This window comes from Bufo gargarizans, chromosome 9, assembly GCF_014858855.1.
Source record: "Bufo gargarizans isolate SCDJY-AF-19 chromosome 9, ASM1485885v1, whole genome shotgun sequence".
In the NCBI taxonomy this organism is placed as follows: Eukaryota; Metazoa; Chordata; class Amphibia; order Anura; family Bufonidae; genus Bufo; species Bufo gargarizans.
In genome coordinates this window covers 172,627,789-172,651,743 of record NC_058088.1, presented here as the reverse complement: position 1 = coordinate 172,651,743, position 23,955 = coordinate 172,627,789, and the positions used below count along the sequence as shown (strand labels likewise).

General features: G+C 46.7%; 1 protein-coding gene across 1 annotated transcript; it reads left to right on the top strand.

Annotated features, from left to right (window-relative positions):
* The first annotated feature begins 3,677 nt into the window (after positions 1 to 3,677).
* Positions 3,678 to 21,108, top strand: LOC122919927 (actin-associated protein FAM107A-like). The gene is made up of 6 exons (XM_044269132.1): positions 3,678 to 3,727; positions 14,538 to 14,582; positions 15,812 to 15,909; positions 16,660 to 16,780; positions 17,033 to 17,174; positions 20,364 to 21,108. The coding sequence occupies exons 1-6, from the start codon at positions 3,687 to 3,689 to the stop codon at positions 20,481 to 20,483; spliced, it is 567 nt and encodes a 188-aa protein (XP_044125067.1). The 5' UTR covers positions 3,678 to 3,686; the 3' UTR covers positions 20,484 to 21,108.
* The last annotated feature ends 2,847 nt before the right edge of the window (positions 21,109 to 23,955 follow it).

Below are 23,955 nucleotides of genomic sequence, written 5' to 3'. Positions count from 1 at the left end.
TGGATCAAAAAATGCGGACCGCAAAATGCATACAGGCATGTGCATGAGCCCTTACAGTATGCTGCGGTTTTTTCATGTGGAAAAAAACGCACGTATTCAGCAACGTGTGCAGGCGGCCTTACCCTAAGTTCACACTTGCGCGTTTTACAGCGCGTTCGAACGCGCTGTAAAACGCATAACCGATGCAAACCAATGCTTCCCTATGGGACTGGTTCACATTTTCGCGTTTTACAGCGCTTTCGAACGCGCTGAAAAACGCCCGACGCATAAACAAGTTCTTGAGCTTCTTTGGGGCGTTTTGTCGCGCGTTCCCGTACATAGACTTTCGGGAACGCGCGACAATGGGCGTTCGCTTGTCTCTGTATGCGCGATTGCAAACGCCCGTACAATCGCGCATACAGAGCGCTCCTTTCAGAAGGCTCAGGTGTGAACCCAGGGTTAAGGCTGGGTATGGACTGTGTAAATGCTCACTAGTGATCCACAGGTCCGTAGGCCATGTCTCAGCAGGATTTTGGAGAGTAGTCAAACATGATGAACAGGTGTCAGTGACCTGACCTCACAGGCCAGAAGTGAGCAGGTGATGGCGGGGTAATAAATACCGCCATTACCAGTCAATCAGCAGAAGTTCATCCATGTGGAGTTACCATTCCTTCCTCATAACTCCGGCAACATGGAGGCTTCTGGGTTCACAAGGGTCACGCTTTTCCTTTGGAACTTATTAGGGGTCATTTAGTACGGTCTTCTTACCCCGGTCTTTGATAGCCCCCGGCTGCTGGAAGAAATGCCTAATTAGGCGCACCTCCGAGCGTCCTCTGACCGGAGTAGCTTTCACTCCTGTTTTAGACCTAAAAGTTAGTACAATGCCCGTGCCACAAGATTTTGCACCTGGTTTTGGCTCACAATCACTGACTAGGGCAGATTTAGGCCTCGTCCATATTTCCGTGTCATTTTCAAGTCCATGAAAAAAAGCGTCTGTGTTTCATCCGTGGATCTGTCTGTGAATGATCCGTGTGTCCGTTTTTTTTGCTTTCTGTCCTAGTGCCAACCCCTTCAAGCCTTTCACAGTCAGGGAGAGATTTATTAAACTGGTGTAAAGTAGAACTGGCTTAGTTGCCCCAAAAGGGCAGGGATTTATAGGCTATGGACACCTTTATGAGCAATTGTATCATTGCATTCCACTCATTTTAAGCTAAAAGGAATTTTTTCAATTTGTCTTTATTAGACATTTTTAACAGTTTTTCCTCCACGGTTTTCACTCCCAGTGTACAGTATCTGCAGACTATTGCCTTCCCCTTGATGGCTTATCTGTACTTTCATCACAGCTCATAAACACTCATATAGCTAAAGGCTATGTACACCTTAGGGGGCAATTTTTCATTATTGCATTGTACTAATTTTTTTGTTTGAAAAGTTGTTTTTTTATTAAAGAATGACCTAGGATAAGGTTATAAAACCAGAAACGATATCATAAAAGAGCACCTCACGCAGGAGGGGGTTAATGATAGGTGTATAGTTTTATGCACGCAGTATCAAACAAACAGGGATAGGTGAACGGGAGAAAATAATAATACAAAAATAAAATCAATAGATTCACATACATCAGGTCACAAAAACATGGTATCCTTGTGAATGCAAGGCTTAGGAATTCTTAGATACTTGTAAGGGGCAGATGTTGCGGACAGAATATAACCCAGGCATCTCGGAGCATACATTAGCGGAAGTCAATAACCTCTAACCAAAGTGACAGGTAGGGTATCCTATGAGAAGTGTGGAAGTATGATTCCATCATATCCCCCATAGTGGCTGTAATCTTTTCATATATGGCCATTCTATCGATTTGTTGCACAACCTTGGCAAGACAAAGGGCGGTGGATCGCCATTTGGCCGCTTTGTGTACACGCGCCCCGAGCAGCAAGTGTTGGGCCAACTTAAATGGGGCGTATTTTAAGCTTACAGGCTTATCTCCAAGGAGACATACCGATGGGGTCTTATGAAAGTTGGTGCATTTGTACTCATTTTTTTCCATTGGTCTTTATTAAAAATATGGAGCCCTTTTTTCTGTACTGAGCTGACATGCTCTAGTAGCAGTCTGTGGATTTTCTGTCTTTTCCGTCAGGTAGGGAGCTGACGGGCTCCTTATTTCTGCTCTCTGACATTCTAAACACTCATTATAGCTCAGTTCTTATCTTACTGATAAGACGCTGTCACGGACGCCGCTCAGCTGAAAATTAATTTCCAGAGCATCTCCTATCAGTGGTCAATGATGCCATCCATGTTGTGTCTGTGACTTTCACGGACCCATAGATTTCAGTGGATGTGTTTGGTCCGCATCAAAGTAGTGTATGCCTCCTTTTTTTTTCTTAATGACCCATTTTCAGTAAAAAAAATACTGATGTGTGAACAGACATATTCAAATCAATGGATACGTGTGCTGGTAGAACATGGAAATGTGGATGAGGCCTTATCAAACTGGTGTGGTGTACAGGAAAAGTGGCTTAGTTGCCCATAGCTATAGCTGCAGATTTATAACTGAAATAAAGTGGCCTAAATGGGAGGAAATGCTCAAAAACCCCAAACACTGTGGCATGTTTATAACCGGGGGAGCAATCCCTCCGCATGTGATCCGCTGCTAGCGGAGATCCCCAGCAAAAATGCACACAATGGAGGATGTCGGCAGCGGAGCACGTGCACCACAATGGCATCCTACACAAGATGGGATAATGTGTGGATGCAAATATAAGAATACATAAATCACTGCGAAAGGTGCACCACAATAATATGCGACTGACCATACTGGCCAGACCCTCACGTTGTATCTTAGAACCTCTCAGACCGTGTTCACACACCATAGGTAGTCTAGTGGTAGGACCCATGCCTCACTGAGACACCTCGACGGTGGTGCAAAAGGGCTCCGATGTGTTCCTGGCAGGAATACATTGGCTAAAGTCTCAGTTCTTAACATCAACTTGAGGGATCAGCCGGTGTGGTCAGTTGCATATCATCGTGGTGCACCTTTCGCAGTGATTTATCTATTTGCTGCAGATTTCCCCAATAATGACAACTGATTGGGGGGTCCCCCTATTATCCCTCTGATAAAAATGTGACTACATATAGGCCCATTCTAGCTTTAACTTGATGTTGGCGCCCAAATCCTATAGGAAAGAAGCCCAAATAAGTAATTTGTAGTTGTGTGTAACCCAAGAAAGTGAGACTTCTGGAGTGAATGTGTAAACTGTGGTGTGCTGCCGCCCTCTGGTGTTCTACTGTAAGTACTACATGCATCAAAATAAAAAAATAAATATTGGATAAAACACTTAAAATGTTTTTTTTAACAAATCTAAGACATTTTGATTCAACTATTGACACAAATATGATAAATGTTACAGTATAGATAAATTTATAGTGCTTATTTTTAAACATAATTTACATCAATTCACTGATAATGATTTCAGAATATTATTATTATTAGAATTTTTTTTATGTGGTAAAGTCCCTTTGGCTGAGACTTAGTTGAAGTGACTTCTGTTTTTCCTGCGGATCAGAAACAATCGCAGCTAATTAATAATTTACAAGTGCTGAAAACAGAAGCCAGGAATGAGAGCAGGTCAGGATCTGCGGTGACAGGGCATACAGGCAATTCCCTAACCGTCTGCGTCCTGTCTGGAGGGTCCCGGGAACGTCTGGTGATGTCACAGACCCCAGAGGAGAAAAGCCTCACCAAGACCATGTAAGATGCCAAAACTTATATTCAATCCAGAAAATAGAACCTGTCATTTTTTTAATATTTTATAAGTAAACGAGCAGAAGGACCCGGCTTCGCACGGGGATATTTCATCTATTTCCTTTAGGGTCCTTTCACACGTCCGTAGCGTATTGCGGATCCTCAAATTGCAGATCCGCAATACACCCGGCCGGCACCCCCATAGAACTGCCTATTCTTGTCCGCAATTGGGGACAAGAATAGGACATGTTCTATTTTTTTCCGGAGCCGCGGACCGGAAGATCGGGGGTGTGCTCCGGAAATGCGGATGCGGACAGCACACTGTGTGCTGTTCGCATCCGTTCCGGCCCCATTAAAAATGAATGGGTCCGCACCCGTTCCGCAATTTGCGAAACGGATGTGGACCCATTCTGCGGACGTGTGAATAAGACCCTTAATGTTTGTGTGTGTCGTTAAAAGATATTGACAGTATCCTCCATAACAGTGACTTATACAGCACCCCGCCCCTTTAACAGTGAACTTCACAGTCCACCACCCCTTAACACTGACCCCCCCACAGTGCCCCGCCACTTTAAAATGGGACCCCACAGCAGCCCATCGCTTTAACTTTGATCTTCACAGCAGCCCCCCCCCCCTTTAACAGTGAGTTTCACAGCACCCCACTCCCTTGACAGTGACCTCCTCAGGGGCCGCCCCTTACCAGTGACCTACAGCAGTGAAGAAAAATGGCTGGGTTGTTATGGAAACCCGGAGTTAAACTGTGTGTATGTGGAGACTAAGGGCCTGCGAGCTTCTATTGGCTGATAAGGGACATGTGACTGTGTGTAAGGCAGGTGGGATATGAAGAGAAAGATTTGCAGGCTTGTATTGGCTAATGCAGGTCATTTTTTGGGAATATCTCAGGAACGGTACGTCCTAGAGAGCCGAGACCACCACAAGATTTCTTTCCAGGTAGCGAGGGATGTGTATACCAAGTTTTGTTGAAATCGATGGTTGCATTTTTGAGTGATCGTGCAACATACATATATACAGTGGATATAAAAAGTCTACACACCCCTGTAAAATGTCAGGTTTCTGTGCTGTAAAAAAATGAAACAAAGGTAAATAATTTCAGAACTTTTTCCACCTTTAATGTGACCTATAAACTGTACAACTCAATTGAAATACAAACTGGAAGAAAAAAACTAAACTAAAATAATGTGGTTGCATAAGTGTGCACACCCTCTTATAACTGGGGATGAAGCTGTGTTCAGAATTAAGCAATCACATTCAGAATCCTGTTAAATAGGAGTCAGCATACACCGTCCATCATGTAAATCAGGCATGCTCAACCTGCGGCCCTCCAGCTGTTGTAAAACTACAACTCCCACAATGCCCTTCTGTAGGCTGATAGCTGTAGGCTGTTCAGGCATGCTGGGAGTTGTAGTTTTGCAACAGCTGGAGGGCCGCAGGTTGAGCATGCCTGATGTAAAGTGCCTCTGATTAACCCCAAATAAAGTTCAGCTGCTCTAGTTGGTCTTTCCTGAAGTTTTCTTAGTCGCATCCCACAGCAAAAGCCATGGTCCACAGAGAGCTTCCAAAGCATCAGAGGGATCTCATTGTTAAAATGTATCAGTCAGGAGAAGGGGACAAAAGAATTTCCAAGGCATTAGATATACCATGGAACACCGTCTCAAGTGGAGAAAATATGGCACAACAGTGACATTACCAAGAACTGGACGTCCCTCCAAAATTGATGAAAAGACGAGAAGAAAACTGGTCTGGGAGGCGACCAAGAGGCCTACAGCAACATTGACGGAGCTGCAGGAATATCTGGCAAGTACTGGCTGTGTGGTCCATGTGACAACAATCTCCCGTATTCTTCATATGTCTGGGCTATGGGGTAGAGTGGCAAGATGAAAGCCTTTTCTTACAAAGAAAAACATCCAAGCCAGGCTACATTTTGCAAAAACACATCTGAAGTCTCCCAAAAGCATGTGGGAAAAGGTGTTCTGGTCTGATGAAACCAAGGTTGAACTTTTTGGCCATAATTCCAAAAGATATGTTTGGCCCAAAAACAACACTGCCCATCACCAAAAGAACCCCATACCCACAGTGAAGCATGGTGGGGGCAGCATCATGCCAAGGGGCTGTTTTTCTTCAGCTGGAACTGGGGCCTTAGTTAAGCTAGAGGGAATTATGAACAGTTCCAGATACCAGTCAATATTGGCACAAAACCTTGCGGCTTCTGCTAGAAAGCTGAACATGAAAAGGAACTTCATCTTTCAGCATGACAACGACCCAAAGCATACATCCAAATCAACAGAGGAATGGCTTCACCAGAAGAAGTTTAAAGTTTTGGAATGGCCCAGCCAGAGCCCAGACCTGAATCCGATTGACAATCTGTGGGGTGATCTGAAGAGGGCTGTGCCCAGGAGATGCCCTCGCAATCTGACAGATTTGGAGTGTTTTTGCAAAGAAGAGTGGGCAAATCTTGCCAAGTCAAAATGTGCCATGCTGATAGACTCATACCCAAAAAGACTGAGTGCTGTAATAAAATCAAAAGGTGCTTCAACAAAGTATTAGTTTAAGGGTGTGAACACTTATGCAACCATATTATTTTATTTTTATATTTTTTCTTCCCTCCACCTAAAAGATTTCAGTTTGTTTTTTAATTGAGTTGTACAGTTTATAGGTCACATTTAGGCCGAATGTCCACGGCCGTGAGCGGTCTGTGGAACCGCGGCCTGGATTCCTGCTGAGAGCAGGAGCGCACGGCGTCATTGGTTGCTGTGACGCCGTGCTCCCTGCTGCCGCCACAGTACAGTAATACACTGGTATGATCTATACCAGTGTATTACTGTACTGTGGCGGCAGCAGGGAGCGCACGGCGTCACAGCAACCAATGACGCCGTGCGCTCCTGCTCTCAGCAGGAATCCAGGCCGCGGTTCCACAGACCGCTCACGGCCGTGGAAAACGGCCGTGGGCATTCAGCCTAAGGCCTCATGCACACGACAGTATTTTTTCACTGTCCGCAAAACGGGGTTTCGTTGGTCCGTGATCCGTGACCGGTTTTTCGTGGGTCTTCCTTGATTTTTGGAGGATCCACGGACATGAAAAAAAAGTCGTTTTGGTGTCCGCCTGGCCGTGCGGAGCCAAACAGATCCGTCCTGAATTACAATGCAAGTCAATGGGGACGGATCCGTTTGACGTTGACACAATATGGTGCAATTGCAAACTGATCCGTCCCCATTGACTTTCAATGTAAAGTCAGGAGTCCCTTTTATACCATCGGATCGGAGTTTTCTCCAATCCGATGGTATATTTTAACTTGAAGCGTCCCCATCACCATGGGAACGCCTCTATGTTAGAATATACCATCGGATTTGAGTTACATCGTGAAATGGGTGATGGGGACGCTTCTAGTTAGAATATACTACAAACTGTGTACATGACTGCCCCCTGCTGCCTGGCAGCCCCTGATCTCTTACAGGGGGCCGTGATCAGCACAATTAACCCCTCAGGTGCCGCACCTGAAGGGGTTAATTGTGCGTATCAGGGCTGCCAGGCAGCAGGGGGCAGACCCCCCTCCCTCCCCAGTTTGAATATAATTGGTGGCCAGTGCGGCCCCCCCTCCCTCCCTCTATTGTATTAATAACATTGGTGGCACAGTGTCCGGCCTCCCCGGCCCCCCTCCCTCCCTCTATTGTAATAATAACATTTGTGACACAGTGTGCGCCCTCCCCCCTCCCTCCCATTGGTGGCAGCGGAGTTCCGATCGGAGTCCCAGTTTAATCGCTGGGGCTCCGATCGGTAACCATGGCAACCAGGACGCTACTGCAGTCCTGGTTGCCATGGTTACTTAGCAATAGTAGAAGCATCATACTTACCTGCTGGCTGCTGCGCTGTCTGACCGGCCGGGAGCTCCTCCTACTGGTAAGTGACAGGTCTGTGCGGCGCATTGCTAATGATCTGTCACTTACCAGTAGGAGGAGCTCCCGGCCGGTCAGACAGCGCAGCAGCCAGCAGGTAAGTATGATGCTTCTACTATTGCTAAGTAACCATGGCAACCAGGACTGCAGTAGCGTCCTGGTTGCCATGGTTACCGATTGGAGCCCCAGCTATTAAACTGGGACTCCGATCGGAACTCCGCTGCCACCAATGATCGGGGAGGGGGGGGGAGAGGGGAGGTCGCACACTGGCCACCAATGTTATTAATACAATAGAGGGAGGAAGGGGGGGGCCGGGGGGGGGACGCACACTGTGCCACCAATGTTATTAATATAATAGATGGAGGGAGGGGGGGTCCGCACTGGCCACCAATAATATTAATACAATAGAGGGAGGGAGGGGGTGGCGGGGGGGGGGGCGCATTGGCCACCAATGATATTAATACAATAGAGGGAGGGAGGGGGGGCGGGGGGGCCGCACTGGCCACCAATGAAATTAAAACTGGGGAGGGGGGTCTGCCCCCTGCTGCCTGGCAGCCCCTGATCTCTTACAGGGGGCTATGATATGCACAATTTACCCCTCAGGTGCAGCACCTGAGGGGTTAATTGTGCTGATCACGGCCCCCTGTAAGATATCGGGTGCTGCCTGGCAGCAGGGGGCAGTCATGTACACAGTTCACAGTACACAGTAACCTACGGCCACGGATCACGGACACGGATGCCAATCTTGTGTGCATCCGTGTTCTTTCACGGACCCATTGACTTGAATGGGTCCGTGAACCGTTGTCCGTCAAAAAAATAGGATAGGTCATATTTTTTGGACGGACAGGATACACGGATCACGGACGCGGATGACAAACGGTGCATTTTCCGAGTTTTCAACTGACCCATTGAAAGTCAATAGGTCCGCAGAAAATCACGGAAAACGGAACAATGGCCACGGGTGCACACAACGGTCGTGTGCATGAGGCCTTTGTCTCATTTTTATTAAAGTTTTGGAATGGCCCAGCCAGAGCCCAGACCTGAATCCGATTGACAATCTGTGGGGTGATCTGAAGAGGGCTGTGCCCAGGAGATGCCCTCGCAATCTGACATTGATGCGGATTGGCCGTACAGATTTGCCTGCGAACACCTGCGGATTTCAGTGCGGATTCTACGCACATGAATCCTGACCGTGTGCATGTGCCCCAGTGGTGGGCTACAAGACAACAAGATTATTTCATGCTAGACACTACCTCATATTAGGAAATAATGTGCAGACAAGAGTAAAGTTTTATAATGGATGCATGTACATTATTGTTACAGTAGGAGAGAGGGAAATAATTTAAAGGGGTTGTCCATTAGTAGAAAAAAAATTGCTTTCTTCCAGGAACAGCGCCACACCTGTCCATGGGTTGTGCATGGTATTGCAGCTCTTTCACTTCATTAGAACTGAGTTGCAATACCAGACACAACCTGTAGACAGGTGTGGCGCTGTTTCTGGAAGAAAGCAGCCATTCTTTTTTTTTTCTTTCAATTCTGTACAAATGTCTAGATGTAACAATAATTGGAAATGACAAGAATTAATGGGTCCGCAAAAGATGCGGACAGCACTCTGTGTGCTGTCCTCCTCCGTTGCTCCGTTCCGTGGCCCCGCAAAAATTATGAGACATGTCCTATTATTGTCCGTTTTGCGGACAAGAATAGGCATCTCTATATTGGGCCTCCTGTTCCGTTCCGCAAAATGGCGGAAGGCACACGGGCGGCATCCGTTTTTTGAGATCCGAAATTTGCGGACCACAAAAAACAGCACAGTTGTGTGCATGAGCCCTTATAGATCAAGCCATCAGAGCAGCTCTCTGACAGATTCGCTGAGAAGGGGAAGGCAATAGTCTGCAGATACACTGAAAGTAAAAGCAGGAGATAAAAAACTGATGAGAAAAAAAGATTTGTAGCCCAAAAATGAATAGAATACATTAAAATGGTATCCGTAGCCTTTAAAGCAATTTGCTTTAATAGAGTTTGTAGCCTTCTGGGGGGTGGGTGGGGGTGATCCAAAGTTATATCCAGCTGTAGTATATGTGGGCAAAAGTGGTTGTCCAATTGATCCCAAAGTTAACTTTTCCTGCCTGTTATAGAGATTTTTAGAATTTAGTTCCATATACTCACCATAGAGGAGGACTGTAACTACCATAGGACCCTTAGTGACAATAGAATAGATCTATGAATCCATATGCAAACATCTCCCCCTAGTGGTGGCCTCAGGTCAAGGGCCTCAGAGGTCATACCCACACTGATCATAGAGAGATGCCATCACTTTATAAGATGGCAAAGACCCCTTTAAAGGGCATCTGTCAGCAGTTTTGTACCCATAAAACTGGCTGACCTGTTACATGTGCGCTTGGCAGCTGAAGGCATCTGTGTTGGTCCCATGTTCATATGTGCCTGCATTTAGGGGTGCACCCCCAATGAGGCCAGGCGAGGCGTTCGCCTTAGGCAGCACCAGGTAGGGGCAAGAGGGGGGCAGCCGAAGGGCCATGGGCTGAAGGAAAAGGGTTAGGTTAAGAAATTGGCATTGGGAAGGGGGAGGGGGCCACGTTTCAGTTTTCGGCTCAGGCAGCAGAAAGGCTAGGTCCCATGTTCATATGTGCCCACATTGCTGAGAAAAATGGTGTATTAATATATGCAAATGAGCCTCTAGGTGCAATGAGGGTGTTGCCGTTACACCTAGAGGCTCTGCTCTCTCTGCAGCTGCCGCACCCTCTGCACTTTGATTGACAGGACCGGGCAGTGTAAACATAACCACACCTGGTCCTGTCAATCAAACTGCAGAGGATGCAGCAGCTGCAGAGATAGCTGAGCCTCTAGGTGTAATGACAACGCCCCCGTTGCTCCTAGAGGCTCATTTGCATATATAAAAAAAATAAAAAACATTTTTCTCAGCAATGCGGGCACGTATGAACATGGGACCAACACAGACGCCCTTCAGCTGCCAAGTGCACATGGAACAGGTCAGCCAGTGTCATAGGAACAAAACTGCTGACAGATGCTCTTTAACTCTAGGACTGTGTAAAGTCAGGCAGAGGGTTTTCTCTACTTGTAAAATTGAAGCCCCTGCCCTATAAAGACGCACAGGTGTCAGAGACCTCACTAGGGATGAATTTTACAATGACGCTCTTTGCATATTAACTATCTGAATGAATCGTCATCCCAGACAGCATAACAAATAGTTAAACTGCGGCCTGCTGTCCCGCGGGGGCCGGGCTCTGTGTAGAGGAGGGATTGGACGTTTTCCTAGAAAAGTAGAACAAAGTTACTGGTAACGGATAGAAATGATATGAAAGGTTGTCAGGTTTCCAGTGTGGAGTGGAAGAGAGCTTTCTGAACCACTAAGGCCTCTTGCACACGACTGTGGGTCCCCCGTGGCCATATTGCGGCCCGCATACGGCGGGTCCTCAATACTCGGGGCATAAGCCGTCTGCATTCCCATTTACTTGAATGGATCCGCAAATCCGGAGATGTGGTGCGGAAGGAACGGAACCACGGAACGGAAGCACTACAGAGTGCTTCCGTGGTGTTCCGTTCCGTGCTTCCATTCCGCAAAAAAATAGAACTTGTTCTATCTTTTTGCGGAACGGACGGATCGCGGACCCCATTCAAGTGAATGGGTCTGCGATCCGCATGTGGCTGCCCCGCGGTCGGTGCCGTGCATTGCGGACCGCAATTTGCAGTCCGCAGCACGGGCACGGTGGGTGCAAGAGGCCAAATTCTGTTGAACCTCTCTGGGTTCATGCACACGAACATGTGCCAGCCATGCCCGTATTGCAGCCCCCAAACAGCGGGACCTCAAGAAAGGGCACCGGCCGTGTGCACAGCGTTTCATGGATGTGGACACATCCACTTGAAGGGGTCCGCGATCCGGAAAATATGGTGCGGAGGCACGGAGCTGAAGGCCACAGAAGCACTGCATTTTGGTCTGTGCCTCCAGCCTCCAAAAAAATAGAGACACATGATGTAGCCTTCTAGCTTTTATATTAAATATATATATATATCCAAGATTTCATTATGTTTAAAGGAAACCTGTCACCATGATTTTGCGCATAGAGCTGGGGACATGGGCTGCTACATGGCCGCTAGCACATCCGCAGTACCCAGGTCCCATAGCGCTCTGCGCTTTTATTGAGTTAAAAAACAGTTTTGAGTGATATGCAAATGACCTGATATGAGTCCTGTAGCCGGAGATGAGTCAAGCGGAAAGGAGCCTAGCACTGCCCCGCGTCCTCCGAATCTCCTCCTTGCTGGCTGACGTCACAGAGCTGGAGCGCCGAAATCTCGCAAAACGCGAACTAGCGCATGCGCAGTTCGTTCCCTGTGCTGATGCCAGCACAGGGAATGAACATGATGCCGACACTGCGCATGCGCTAGCTCGCGCATCGCGAGATTTCGGCGCTCCAGCTCTGTGACGTCAGCCAGCAAGGAGGAGATTCGGAGGACGCGGGGCGGTGCTGGGCTCCTTTCTGCTTGACTCATCTCCGGCTACAGGACTCATATCAGGTAATTTGCATATCACTCAAAACTGTTTTTTAACTCAATAAAAGCGCAGAGCGCTATGGGACCTGGGTACTGCGGATGTGCTAGCGGCCATGTAGCAGCCCATGTCCCCAGCTCTATGCGCAAAATCATGGTGACAGGTTTCCTTTAATTAATCTTCCTATAATTGTGGGTAATTGTTCCAGGCTGAAATCGGCCTATCATCAGTCTGAAGACACGTGAAATGAAGTTGTGATCTAGGGGCAGAAGTTTTTGGGGCTCTATGGTCTGATTTTCTCTAGCCTGAAATACCAGAAAACAGAGACCAATAGGGCAGCATGGTGGCTCAATAGTTAGACTGGTGCCTTGCAGTGCTGGGGTCCTAGGTATGGATCCGACCAAGGACAACATCTGCATGGAGTTTGTATGTTCTCTCCGGGTCTGTGTGGGTTTCCCCCGGGTTCTCCGGTTTCCTTCCTCACTCTAGAGACATACTGATAGGAACCTTAGATTGTAAGCCCTATCGGGGACGACGTGATGCTAATGTCTGTAAAGGGCTGCGGAATATGTCAGCGCTATGTAAGTGCCTAAAATAAATAATGTAGAGAAGACTTTTACGCAGTAGAAACAAACAGTCCACCTGGTGACTTGCATTGTCCAGAAATATCATCCTCAGCTCATCACTTCCTGCTGTAGCATTTTTGGAAACTTTTTTCCATCACATTATACGCTGCTCGCTTCCATGGTTATCACCACCCTAAACTCCATCAGCGGTGGTCGTGCTTGCACACTATAGGAAAAAGCACCAGCCTATGCGCACACCCATGGTCTCAGCCACCAGAGAGGCTCATGCACACTATATGAAAAAGTATCAGCCTCTCTGGTGGCCGGGACCATGGCAGTGCGCATAGGCTGGTCCTTTTTCCTATAGTGTGCAAGCACGACCACCGCTGATGGATGTTAGGGTGGTGATAACCATGGAAGCGAGCAGTGTATAATGTGATGGAAAAATGAATCCAGCCAGCAAAGGAGGCAATATGGAGAATCACAATACATTAGTAAGTAGCTCTACATGATAAATAGCACTTGCTGAAGTGAGACAACCCCTTTAAAAGTTATCCGTTTAGATATTTCTTGTGCTAAGAGACTTGGACCAACCTGTCAATATCTATTTTAGAGTAGAGCAACTTTCCAGACTAAAAGGAAATTGCTTTAAGGGTTCTCCCATAATTAATGTAAAAGTAAAAATCAGACACCATATAGTACAGGACCATCTCTTTCTAACAAAGCTAGAACCAGCCCTGTACCTCACATGGATTTATTTCCGTCTGGCTGCGGGAGCATGTCCTTTCTGCTGCAGCACTCTCCCTATCACAGCTCAGGGGGTAAGTCCTTTCTGCTGCAGCACTCTCCCTATCACCGCTCAGGGGGTGTGTCCTTTCTGCTGCAGCACTCTCCCTATCACAGCTCAGGGGTGGTGTCCGTTCTGCTGCAGCTCTCTCCCTATCACAGCTCAGGGGGGTGTCCTTTCTGCTGCAGCACTCTCCCTATCACCGCTCAGGGGGTGTGTCCTTTCTGCTGCAGCACTCTCCCTATCACAGCTCAGGGGGGGTGTCCGTTCTGCTGCAGCTCTCTCCCTATCACAGCTCAGGGGGGTGTCCTTTCTGCTGCAGCACTCTCCCTATCACCGCTCAGGGGGTGTGTCCTTTCTGCTGCAGCACTCTCCCTATCACAGCTCAGGGGGGTGTCCGTTCTGCTGCAGCTCTCTCCCTATCACAGCTCAGGGAGCAAGTCCTTTCCACTGCAGGTTCTCCGGTTCCTCTAGATCTGATCTTAAGAACCAGGACAACAGACATGGCAGGCATTGAGCAGATTCTTAGCTAAATGCACTCTCAGCCAGGTCCATGATTCCGTACTGACCACTCTGGCAAGTCTGTCTGTTCCTGAGCTCTGCTGGCTTATCAGTGGTGCCCTCTGTACCCCCCAACACCCAGGGCACATAGCCCCATCTAGATGCTGTCCTACATCTGGGCCTCCTTAGTTGCTAGGGTCTACAGTAATGGCCGCATGTGCCTTGTACATCTAGCGTCTTGCTTGGTTTCTATCTTGCTGTACAGAACGTGTGGACCGTGGAAGTGAAACTGGAGATCAGAGCTGCCATATCCATTATTAAACATCTGGATGATGTTTCCTAGACTTTGAGACGGCAGTAGATGAATGACTATTGTAAAGTCCTGGGCACAGAGATGCCATCATACACAGGGGAGGTGCCCCATATGTCTACACACCTGCCGTATGACTTTTATACATGTTTACAATGTGAGATATTAATTCTCGTGTGATGATTCCTTCCTTTTTTTGCCTGTGTCCCATACAGAGACCAACAGTGGAGAATGAATCCACCCATCCCACCACAGTGCAGGTAATGATCTAACAGGATAGAGGGATGGATTGATGATGGACAGATAGATGGATTGATTGAAGCAGGGATGCATGATGGATGGATTGATGGATGAAGGGATAGATGATGGAGGGATGGATGATAGATGGCTGGATGGATGATAGAGGGATGGATGATGAATGGATTGATGGAGGGAGGGATGGATGATGGAGGGATTGATGAAGGGATGGAAGATGGATGGGGGAATGGATGATGGCTAGATTGATGAAGGGATGGAAGTTGGATGGATGGATGACTTGATGGAGGGATATATGGATGATGGATTGATAGAGAAATGGATAATGGACAGATTCATGGAGCTATGGATAAATGATGGATTGATGGCAGGATGAATGACAGGTAGTATACATTGCTGGTTTCCTTGGTTATGACAACCCCACAATCCAGCAGTGGTGGTCGTGCTTGCACACTATAGGCCTATGTGCGCTCCCATGGTCCCGGCCACCAGAGAGGCCGATGCTTTTTCCTATAGTGTGCAAGCACGACCACCACTGATGGACTGCAGGATGGTCGTAACCATGGAAACGAGCAGTGTATAATGTGATGGAAAAATGTATTCAGCCAGCAAAGGAGGCAGTATGGACAATCACAATCCATTAGTAAGTGTGATAGAGGGATGCATGATGGATGGATTGATGGAGGGATGGATAGATGAATTGATGGATGAATTGATGGAGGGATAGTTGGATAGATGGGGATGGAGAAAGGATGGAGGGATAGATGGATGAGTGAATGACAGATAAATAATGGATGGAGGAATGGATTGATGGAAGGATGAATAATAGATTATGGATGGATGGATTGATGGAGGGATGAATGGATCCGAGGAAGGAGATATATTTGGTTAACCAACGTAGTACAGCATTGACCAAAACCTCCCCTCCAATGTCTAATGGCCTCGGCCACCCTCCTCAGGATCCAGCCAGCAGTGTAATAGAAGACTGGGTCCCCCAAAGAATAGATAAAAATGGTCTCCCTCATTATAGTGCTGGGATTTCCCGCCCAGGACAGAAGTCTCTGGTGTTGTTTCCCCCTTTACGTGACCCTTGGGCCAGTTCTTCACTTCTACTAGTTTTCCATGAGGAGACCATGTGAGCAGTGGCCCTGAGGTCCATACACCCACCTCCAGTAGGCGCACGCCTCTCTCGCTCCAGAGATCTCTGACGCTATTATCCTATCTGCATTGGCAGGATATCCCAGGAATTATGGATGTGGGCCAAATGTCAAGTCTTGTCCTCACTGCGTATGCCCTTTGCTATTGGGAACAGTCTCCCGGCTCTCAAAAAAGGTGGGTGAAGGATTGCTCTTCCTACTAATAACAGTGCGGGAGCATTTTGTCTTAGACTTGTGTGGTGTGCTGTTCCTCTGTTATTACCCCAGGAAATGTAGGAATAAATTAACAAGTGTTACCATTTACACACTCTGAAACTATCAGTGCCGGCCAGCAAAGGGACAAGGGTGCTTGGCAGGACTTTTTTTAAAAAAAAGGAGCAAAATGGATTTAAAAATAATACTCACCGATCCCACGCTGCTACCGATCCAACGCTTTTTAGGTCTCCTGATGCCCTGGGTCAGGTCACTGCTGCGACTACAGTTTGTCTATGTCAGGGATGCCCAACCTGCGGCCCTCTAGCTGTTGCAAAACTACAACTCCCAGCATGCCCGGGCAGCCTGCAGCTATCAGAGCATGTTGGGAGTTGTAGATTTGCAACAGCTGGAGGGCCGCAGGGTGGGTATTCCTGGTCTATGTGGTCCGATTTCCTGTGTCAAGAAGGACCACAAAGTAGAATTCAGAGGAGAATTTGGAAAGCGGTGGGAGATTGGTAGAGTTTCCAGAAACAACGCCACTCTGATCCATAGGTGGTGCCCGGTACTGCACCTCAGTCAAGAGGGGCGCTGTTTGGATTGGCACAGTGCTAACAGCAGAGAAGGAGAAAAGCAGCATGGTAGAGGGGTTATCAATCAGATTCAGGTCCGAATGCGGCTCAGAGGTGAAGAATAGTTGGAGCTGCTGGTTCTGATAACGTTATTTCCTCAGCTGCAGGCAAAGAAGGGTCTTGTAACTCAGTCTCCATCACACCCTACAAACCTGACAACCCTATGAAATCCTCGCGAACCCACCAGGAACTGCATCGAGAACTGCTGCTCACGTGTAAGAAGTAGGTAAAACGAAAGAATTCAGAATATTTGTACCAGTTTATACATTATCTATTGTTACTATTCCTTAGAAGCAGAGAAATCAGCTTTTTCCCTAGGAACAGCGCCACTCTTGACCAATGGTTGTGTCTGGTATGGCAGTTCAGATGCACTGCAATACCAGACACAGCCTGTGGATGAGAGTGGTGCTGTTTGACTTCTTCTAACCAACTTTAATCATTGTACGACTACTTAACACTTGTCTGACCATGCAGAGGCCTGGTCCTACACAGTAAGCCTGAACTACTGCGCGTTATGGAGAAGAGAAGGTCTCAGTGGCAGGAACGTCAGGACACAAAGACGTCTCCTTGCCCCCTACAGCAGGAACTGCACAAGTGGCAGCTGCGAAGAGAAGAGGTATATATACATATATCCATTCCAATATGGCGTCAGGTAACAAGATATCCTATAGATATCATATAGTTCCACCCAAAAACTGCTAGAGTTTGCAGTAAAATTGTGTTCCTCTACCATTCGTTGAGGTTGACCTCACCCCTGTTTAGTAGTGGATGGTGGGAAAAGAGGTTTTCCAGGAATTCACACTGAATACCTATCTTAAATGGGTTGTCAACATTTTTTAACTTACCACCTATCCATGGAATAGTTCATAAGCCACTGGGACCCTTACTGGACACCAGAATAGGGTTACGTGTCATCCATTGGAATGGGACAGCAGTTGAGCATAAATGCTGCTGCTCCAAACACTATGGGATTGCTGGAGATACTGTAGGTGAGCACCGTACTCTGCTTCTCTTCTGCAGTTGCAGCGCGCCACGGGTGAGATGTCGGCCAGGGGGTGCCTTTAAGATGTTATAAGGGTTAAAACTTTGTTGTGACGCCAGTTGCATTTCAGCAAAGAAGGACTAAGTCCCCCTAAGTAGATGGTAGTGGTGGTACCCAGGGTAGGAATGCCAGAGTGGTGTAAGGGTTGCCTAAAATGTCCCTTTAGGTGTTGTGGCCTGCTCTTGTCATGGTGCTCCTACCTGGATATCCGGGAACCCCAGGCATAGTCGTCCGCAGCGGTGCAACTAAGATTGATAGGTGATGAAGATGAGGGTGAAATAACTAGAGTCCAGACTTGTATTAACGTTGAACACAGCTTTACTTTGCATAAACTTTCATCAGGGAACAATCTTCCAACTTTATCTTGGTTATCAGCAGATTTTGGCATAAGGTCTGGCAGGCAAACACATTCGGCTCTGCTACATCTGTACTCTTTCAGCTCTGCTATGCTGGCGGGATTAAATAGGAACTTTTTCCTTTCTGCTGTAGGCTGCAATTTATCTTTCTGTAGTCTGACTCGGTCTTTATCTTTATCTGTATCTTTGTCTTTATCTCTGACTTTATTCAGGGAATATTTATTCCTGGCTCTGGAGGCACTCAGCTTTGGCCTCTGGGCCCAGCAGAGCAGAGAGGCACTGCTGTCTGGCACACAGCCTTCCCCAATGAGGGGATCCTCTAGACCAGGCATGCTCAACCTGCGGCCCGCCAGCTGTTGTAAAAGTACAACTCCCACAATTCCCTGCTATAGGGCTAATAACTGTAGGCTGTTCGGGCATGCTGGGAGTTGTAGTTTTGCAACAGCTGGATGGCCGCAGGTTGAGCATGCCTGCTCTAGACTGACTCTCACTAGCTAAACTCTTTCCTCTCTAGAGAGGGCTAGAATGGATAGAAGATTCCACTCTAGTCAAACTAGATCTGCCAAGACTGCCGCCATCTGCTGGTAAACCAGGCACATTACATATAAACAGTTATTTGCAAGGAAAATAAATATACATTGTGCAGGACATGGCAATAAATACACAAGATGACACAGGAGCATTAAAGAAAGTAGAGGGGCGCAAAAGGTGGTAATGCCCCCTAGCGGGTGTTACACATCCTCAAAACGGGTCCGCATCCGTTCCGCAATTTTGCGAAACAGGTGCGGACCCATTCATTTTCAATGGGGTCAGAATAGAACATGTCCCATTTTCTATGAGAGTGCCGGCGATGTGCAGTCTGCAAAATGCGGAACGCACATTACTGGTGTCTGTGTTTTGTGGATCTGCAAAACACATACGGACGTGTGAATGGACCCTAAGACTGAATGAGACAGCAGTGCACATGCTTGACTGCTGCTCCATTCAAAAGAAGCACAGCACCCCTATTCTTGTGATTAGTGAGGGTCTCAACGGTAAGACACCCAGCAATCAGACATGTATGAACTATCCTGTTTATCGATGATAAGTTTCAATCCTAGGACAATCCCTGGGTGATCAGTGGGTCCAACCCTCAGGACTGGAAACTTAAAGTGGCCCTGGAAGAAACCTAAAAATGGCCCCATGTTTAGGGTGGGTCCAAATTGACAAATGGCAGGACCATACACAGAATTGGACGGGGTCACCAATACTGTGGTGCAGAACAAAATGCTGCTACAGCAAAACCAAATACCACAGTGCAGCACAAAATACTGCTGCGTGCACCACAGTATGAAACTGTATCATCATCCTGAGGATGGCAATAATGTTGAATTCAGAAGGGCACCTGTGGCTGCTGGCCAGGTGCATAACCACCTGGTGCTCCTAAATTAATTTGTGCTGAGAGCATCCGATTTTTATGTACCTGGCTGACGGTCAAGAGGAGGGCTTGGGCAGCCCTCTGGGTATCAGCCTACCAGGAAATTTCCCTGTAGGATCTATGGCCAGTTCGCCCATGACCACATCAATCCGAGAGCATTATGTTGACTACAAGGTGTCAGTTAGTGACTGACTTAAAAAGCCTAGCCCTAGACCATTTACCAAAATGACCTCAGCGCTCATTATACATCCCAACCTCTGCTCTGCTCAGATCTTATCCTAAGGCCACATCTCAGATCTCATCATAGCGCCTCTCCTCAGCTACCATTATACCTCCTAACATAGGCTCTCATCATACCTCATCACCTGAGCTTTCATCATACCTCCTCACCTCAGCTCTCATACTGTACCTCCTCATCTCAGGACTCATCATACCTACTCACCTCAGCTCGCATCATACCTCCTAACCTCACTTCTCATCATAGCTCCTCACTTCAGCTCTTATCATGCCTCCTCACCTCAGCTCTCATCATACCATCTCACCTCAATACATCATACCTCCTAAATTCAGCTTTCATCATACCTCCTCATCTCAGTTCACATCATACCCCCTAACTATAGCTCTCATCATTCCTTCTTATCTTAGCTCTCATCATAACTCGTAGCCTCAGCTCACATCATAACTCGTAACATTGCTCTCATCATACCTCCTCACCTGAGTTCACATCATACCTCCTAACTTCAGCTGTCATCATGCCTCACCTTAGTTCACATCATACCTTCTCACCTCAGCTCTCATCATGCTTCCTTACCTTAGCTCTCATCATACCTCCTAACTTCAGCTCTCATCATACCTCCTCACCTCAGTTCTCATCATACCTCCTAACTTCCTAACTTTAGCTCTCATCATACCTCCTCACCTCAGCTCTCATCCATATAATCTTGACAAAGATAAATAAAAATAATACTTTTGGGCTTCTTGCTATTGCAGAAAGAGCAGAAATCAACGAAAGAAGGTCCAGCAGTCCATGAGTTCCTCAAAGTGAGAGAAAACCTTCGTAAATCCTCAACAAAAGATGCCCAGAGTCCACCACCACCACCTGTCAGCTGAATACAACTTTCAATAATGGACCTGTCCAACCACAATATGACATTGACACTTGTCCTTTTGAGATGCTTTGCAGACTGTTTGCTCCATCTGTGTTCTGGTGGTCACATCTGGGAAGAAATCAAGCTTATGAAAACCTATTTTACCTTCAGGAGCAAAGCATATACTTTTGAAAGCTTTGTGTTACAAAGGAACATTTATATTCAACTTTTTGTGCACGTCTTGGCAGTATGAGACCCCTAAGCCCTGAGGTGTGTGAGGTTCTTCAAAAAGAAATGAAAGGCTTTGTTATTAAAAATAACTGGAGAAGAGAGGGGCTTGGGTAAAATATCTATTGAACTGCTCATGGGTGGGTCTTATTGTTCAGTTGGTGGAGCTACATTCACTAGTAACCTGGATATGATGCATATTGATAGGTATTTCTTGTCCGTTGCTATAACAATTATGGTCCTTTCATCCAAAGTGAAAAATCATTGTATAAAAGGGGCTTCCAAATGACTACACACCGAAATCTCAAAGCTTTGAACATGTCTAGATTGTGGTCACTCTTTAATGGTCCATAAATATAGTTTCCTGAAGTATTAGCAGCTCATCATTCTGGATAGAAGTGGGTTCAGATTGAATACCCTGTAGTCTATGATGTCCTCAGACTGGTCACAGCAGCAGGAGATGAGTGACATGATTCTGCTGGAAGCAGTGTGACATAATTCTGCTGGAAGCAGTGTCTGATGGTGACATAATTCTGCTGGAAGCAGTGTCTGATGTGAGTGTCTGATTACTGCCACCTTATGTGGCAGTAATAATCTGTGGTATGGTTCAGCATAGGCAAGGTCATAGGTGTTCAACAGTATGAAATCCACCTCTTCAAAAAGTAATGTTCACACTTGTTTTCTTTGACCTACGCACTGCGCATCAACCCGGCAATTATTGTACTTTTAAGACTTTTACAAAAAGTAAAATATACTTTTAAAAATCACAGGCTATCCTCTGTTCATTAAAGATAATTTCCAATATACAGGCTTAGGCCTCGTTCACACTTCAGTGTTTGGTCAGTTATTTCCATCAGTGATTTGTGAGCCAAACCAGGTGCGGCTCTAAACACAGAAGAGGTGAAGATCTTTCCATTATACCTTATCTCTGTGTAGGCTTCTCTACTGGTTTTGGCTCACAAATCACTGATGGAAATCACTGATCAAACACTGACCTTAGGGTAAATGCACACGTTCAGGATTTATGTGCGGACAATCCGCACTCAAATCCGCAGGTGTTCGCAGATAAATCCTGCGGATTGAAGTGAATGGAGGAAATCCGGACAGGAAAAATAAAATAAATTGACATGCTGCGTATTTTTTAAAATCCGCACCGTAGGTCAAAATCCACGCGGAAAAATTCAGCATCATATGCACTGAGAATTTAAAATTCTCATAGAATACAATGTACATGACTAGAGTTGAGCAAATCGAATCCCACAAAGTGGTTATAAGGGAAAATAATAGCATTCTGAATACAGAATGCATAGTACAATAGGGCTCGAGGGGTTAAAATAAAATAAAAAATAATTTAACTCACCTTAATCCTCTTGATCGCGCAGTCGGCATCTCCTTCTGTTTTCATCTTAGCTGTGTGCAGTAACAGGACCTGTGGTGAAGTCACTCCGGTCATCACATGGTCCATCACATGATCTTTTACCATGGTGATGGATCATGTGATGGACCATGTGATGACCGGAGTGACGTCACCACAGGTCCTGTTCCTCCACACAGCACAGAAGACAGACAGAAGGAGAAGCCGACTGCGCGATCAAGTGGATTAAAGTGAGTTAAATTATTTTTTATTTTATTTTAACCCCTCCAGCGCTATTGTACTATGCATTCTGTATTCAGAATGCTATTATTTTCCCTTATAACCATGTGATAGGGGAAAATAATACAATCTACAGAACACCGATCCCAAGCATGCGCGATTTTTCTCACGCGAGTGCAAAACGCATTACAATGTTTTGCACTGGCGCAGAAAAATAGCGCGTGTTCCCGCAACGCACCCGCACATTTTCCTGCAACGGCTGTGTGAAAGAGGCCTCTGAGTACAGATAATGTAGTAGATGTTACCTGCAGTCCTATGTAATACTACATATAATACAGGGATAACTCTCTGAGTACAGATAATGTAGTAGATGTTACCTGCAGTCCTATGTAACACTAAAGATAACAGGGATAAATCTCTGAGTACAGATAATGTAGTAGATGGGTGTGAGGCCCCAGAATTCAGAACACACAGTGTGACCTGAAGTTTGGGGCCAGGATGCGGCAGGGTGGGCCATATTCTATTTCCAGCCCCCAAAAAAGATATTTGGATGGACATAACATACATTGCTATGAAATATACAGCACCATACCTGTTACATCCAGTGACCTCTCCTGTGATGTAGACTTTCCTCAGCATCTTCATTCAGACATAGGACCGTCATGATAACTTCTTTCAGCCGCGTCTCGTCTCTGTAGAGTTTCACAGAAAATTTTGGGGGATTTCTCACTTTACTATCATCCTCAGATAACAGACCTCCCCTCCCCCGTAGTGCCCATAACTATAATGCCCTCTGTATAATTATAATATATACTGGCCCCTCTGTATTATTATTATTTCCTCCTCTGTATTATTATTATTAATATTATAATGGCCCCCTTTGTAGTATTATAGTAATAATTATGCCCCCCTTAAGCCCCTCCAGCATATAGTCCCATGTAAGATACAACCTTCCCCCTGCCTTCAGCCCCTCCAGCATACAGTCCCATGTAAGACACATCACTTCCCTGCTTTCAGCCCCTCCAGCATACAGTCCCATGTAACATACAGAACTCTCCTGCCTTCAGCCCCTCAAGCATACAGTCCCATGTAAGATACAACCTTCCCCCTGCCTTCAGCCCCTCCAGCTTACAGTCCCATGTAAGGCACTTCACTCTCCTGCCTTCAGCCCCTCCAGCATACAGTCTCATGTAAAATACATCACTCCCCGCCTTCAGCCCCTCCAGCATACAGTCCCATGTAAGGCACATCACTCTCCTGCCTTCAGCCCCTCCAACATACAGTCCTATGTAAATAATATCACACTCCCTCTCTTTGCCGTCTGCCTTCAGCCCCTCCAGCATACAGTCCCATGAAAGATACATCACACCCCTGCCTTCCAGCCCTTCTTGCAAACAGTCCCATGTAAAATGCATCACTCGTCCTGCGTTCAGCCCCTCCAGCATACAGTCCAATGTAAAATACATCACTCCCCCTGCCTTCAGCCCCTCCAGCATACAGTCCCATGTAAGACACATCACTTCCCTGCCTTAGCCCCTCCAGCATACAGTCACATGTAAAATACATTACTCCCCGCCTTCAGCCCCTCCAACATACAGTCCCATGTAAAATACAAAACTCCCGCTGCCTTCAGCCCCTCCAGCATACAGTCCCATGTAAAATACAAAACTCC

Bases quoted from the DNA above. Each gene is read 5' to 3' on its own strand.
- LOC122919927 (XM_044269132.1), top strand. From the start codon at position 3,687: ATGTCACAGACCCCAGAGGAGAAAAGCCTCACCAAGACCAT. The intron at 14,583-15,811 runs GTAATGATCTAA...CTGCATTGGCAG, and splicing joins CCCATCCCACCACAGTGCAG to GATATCCCAGGAATTATGGA. The intron at 17,175-20,363 runs GTATATATACAT...TTGCTATTGCAG, and splicing joins GGCAGCTGCGAAGAGAAGAG to AAAGAGCAGAAATCAACGAA.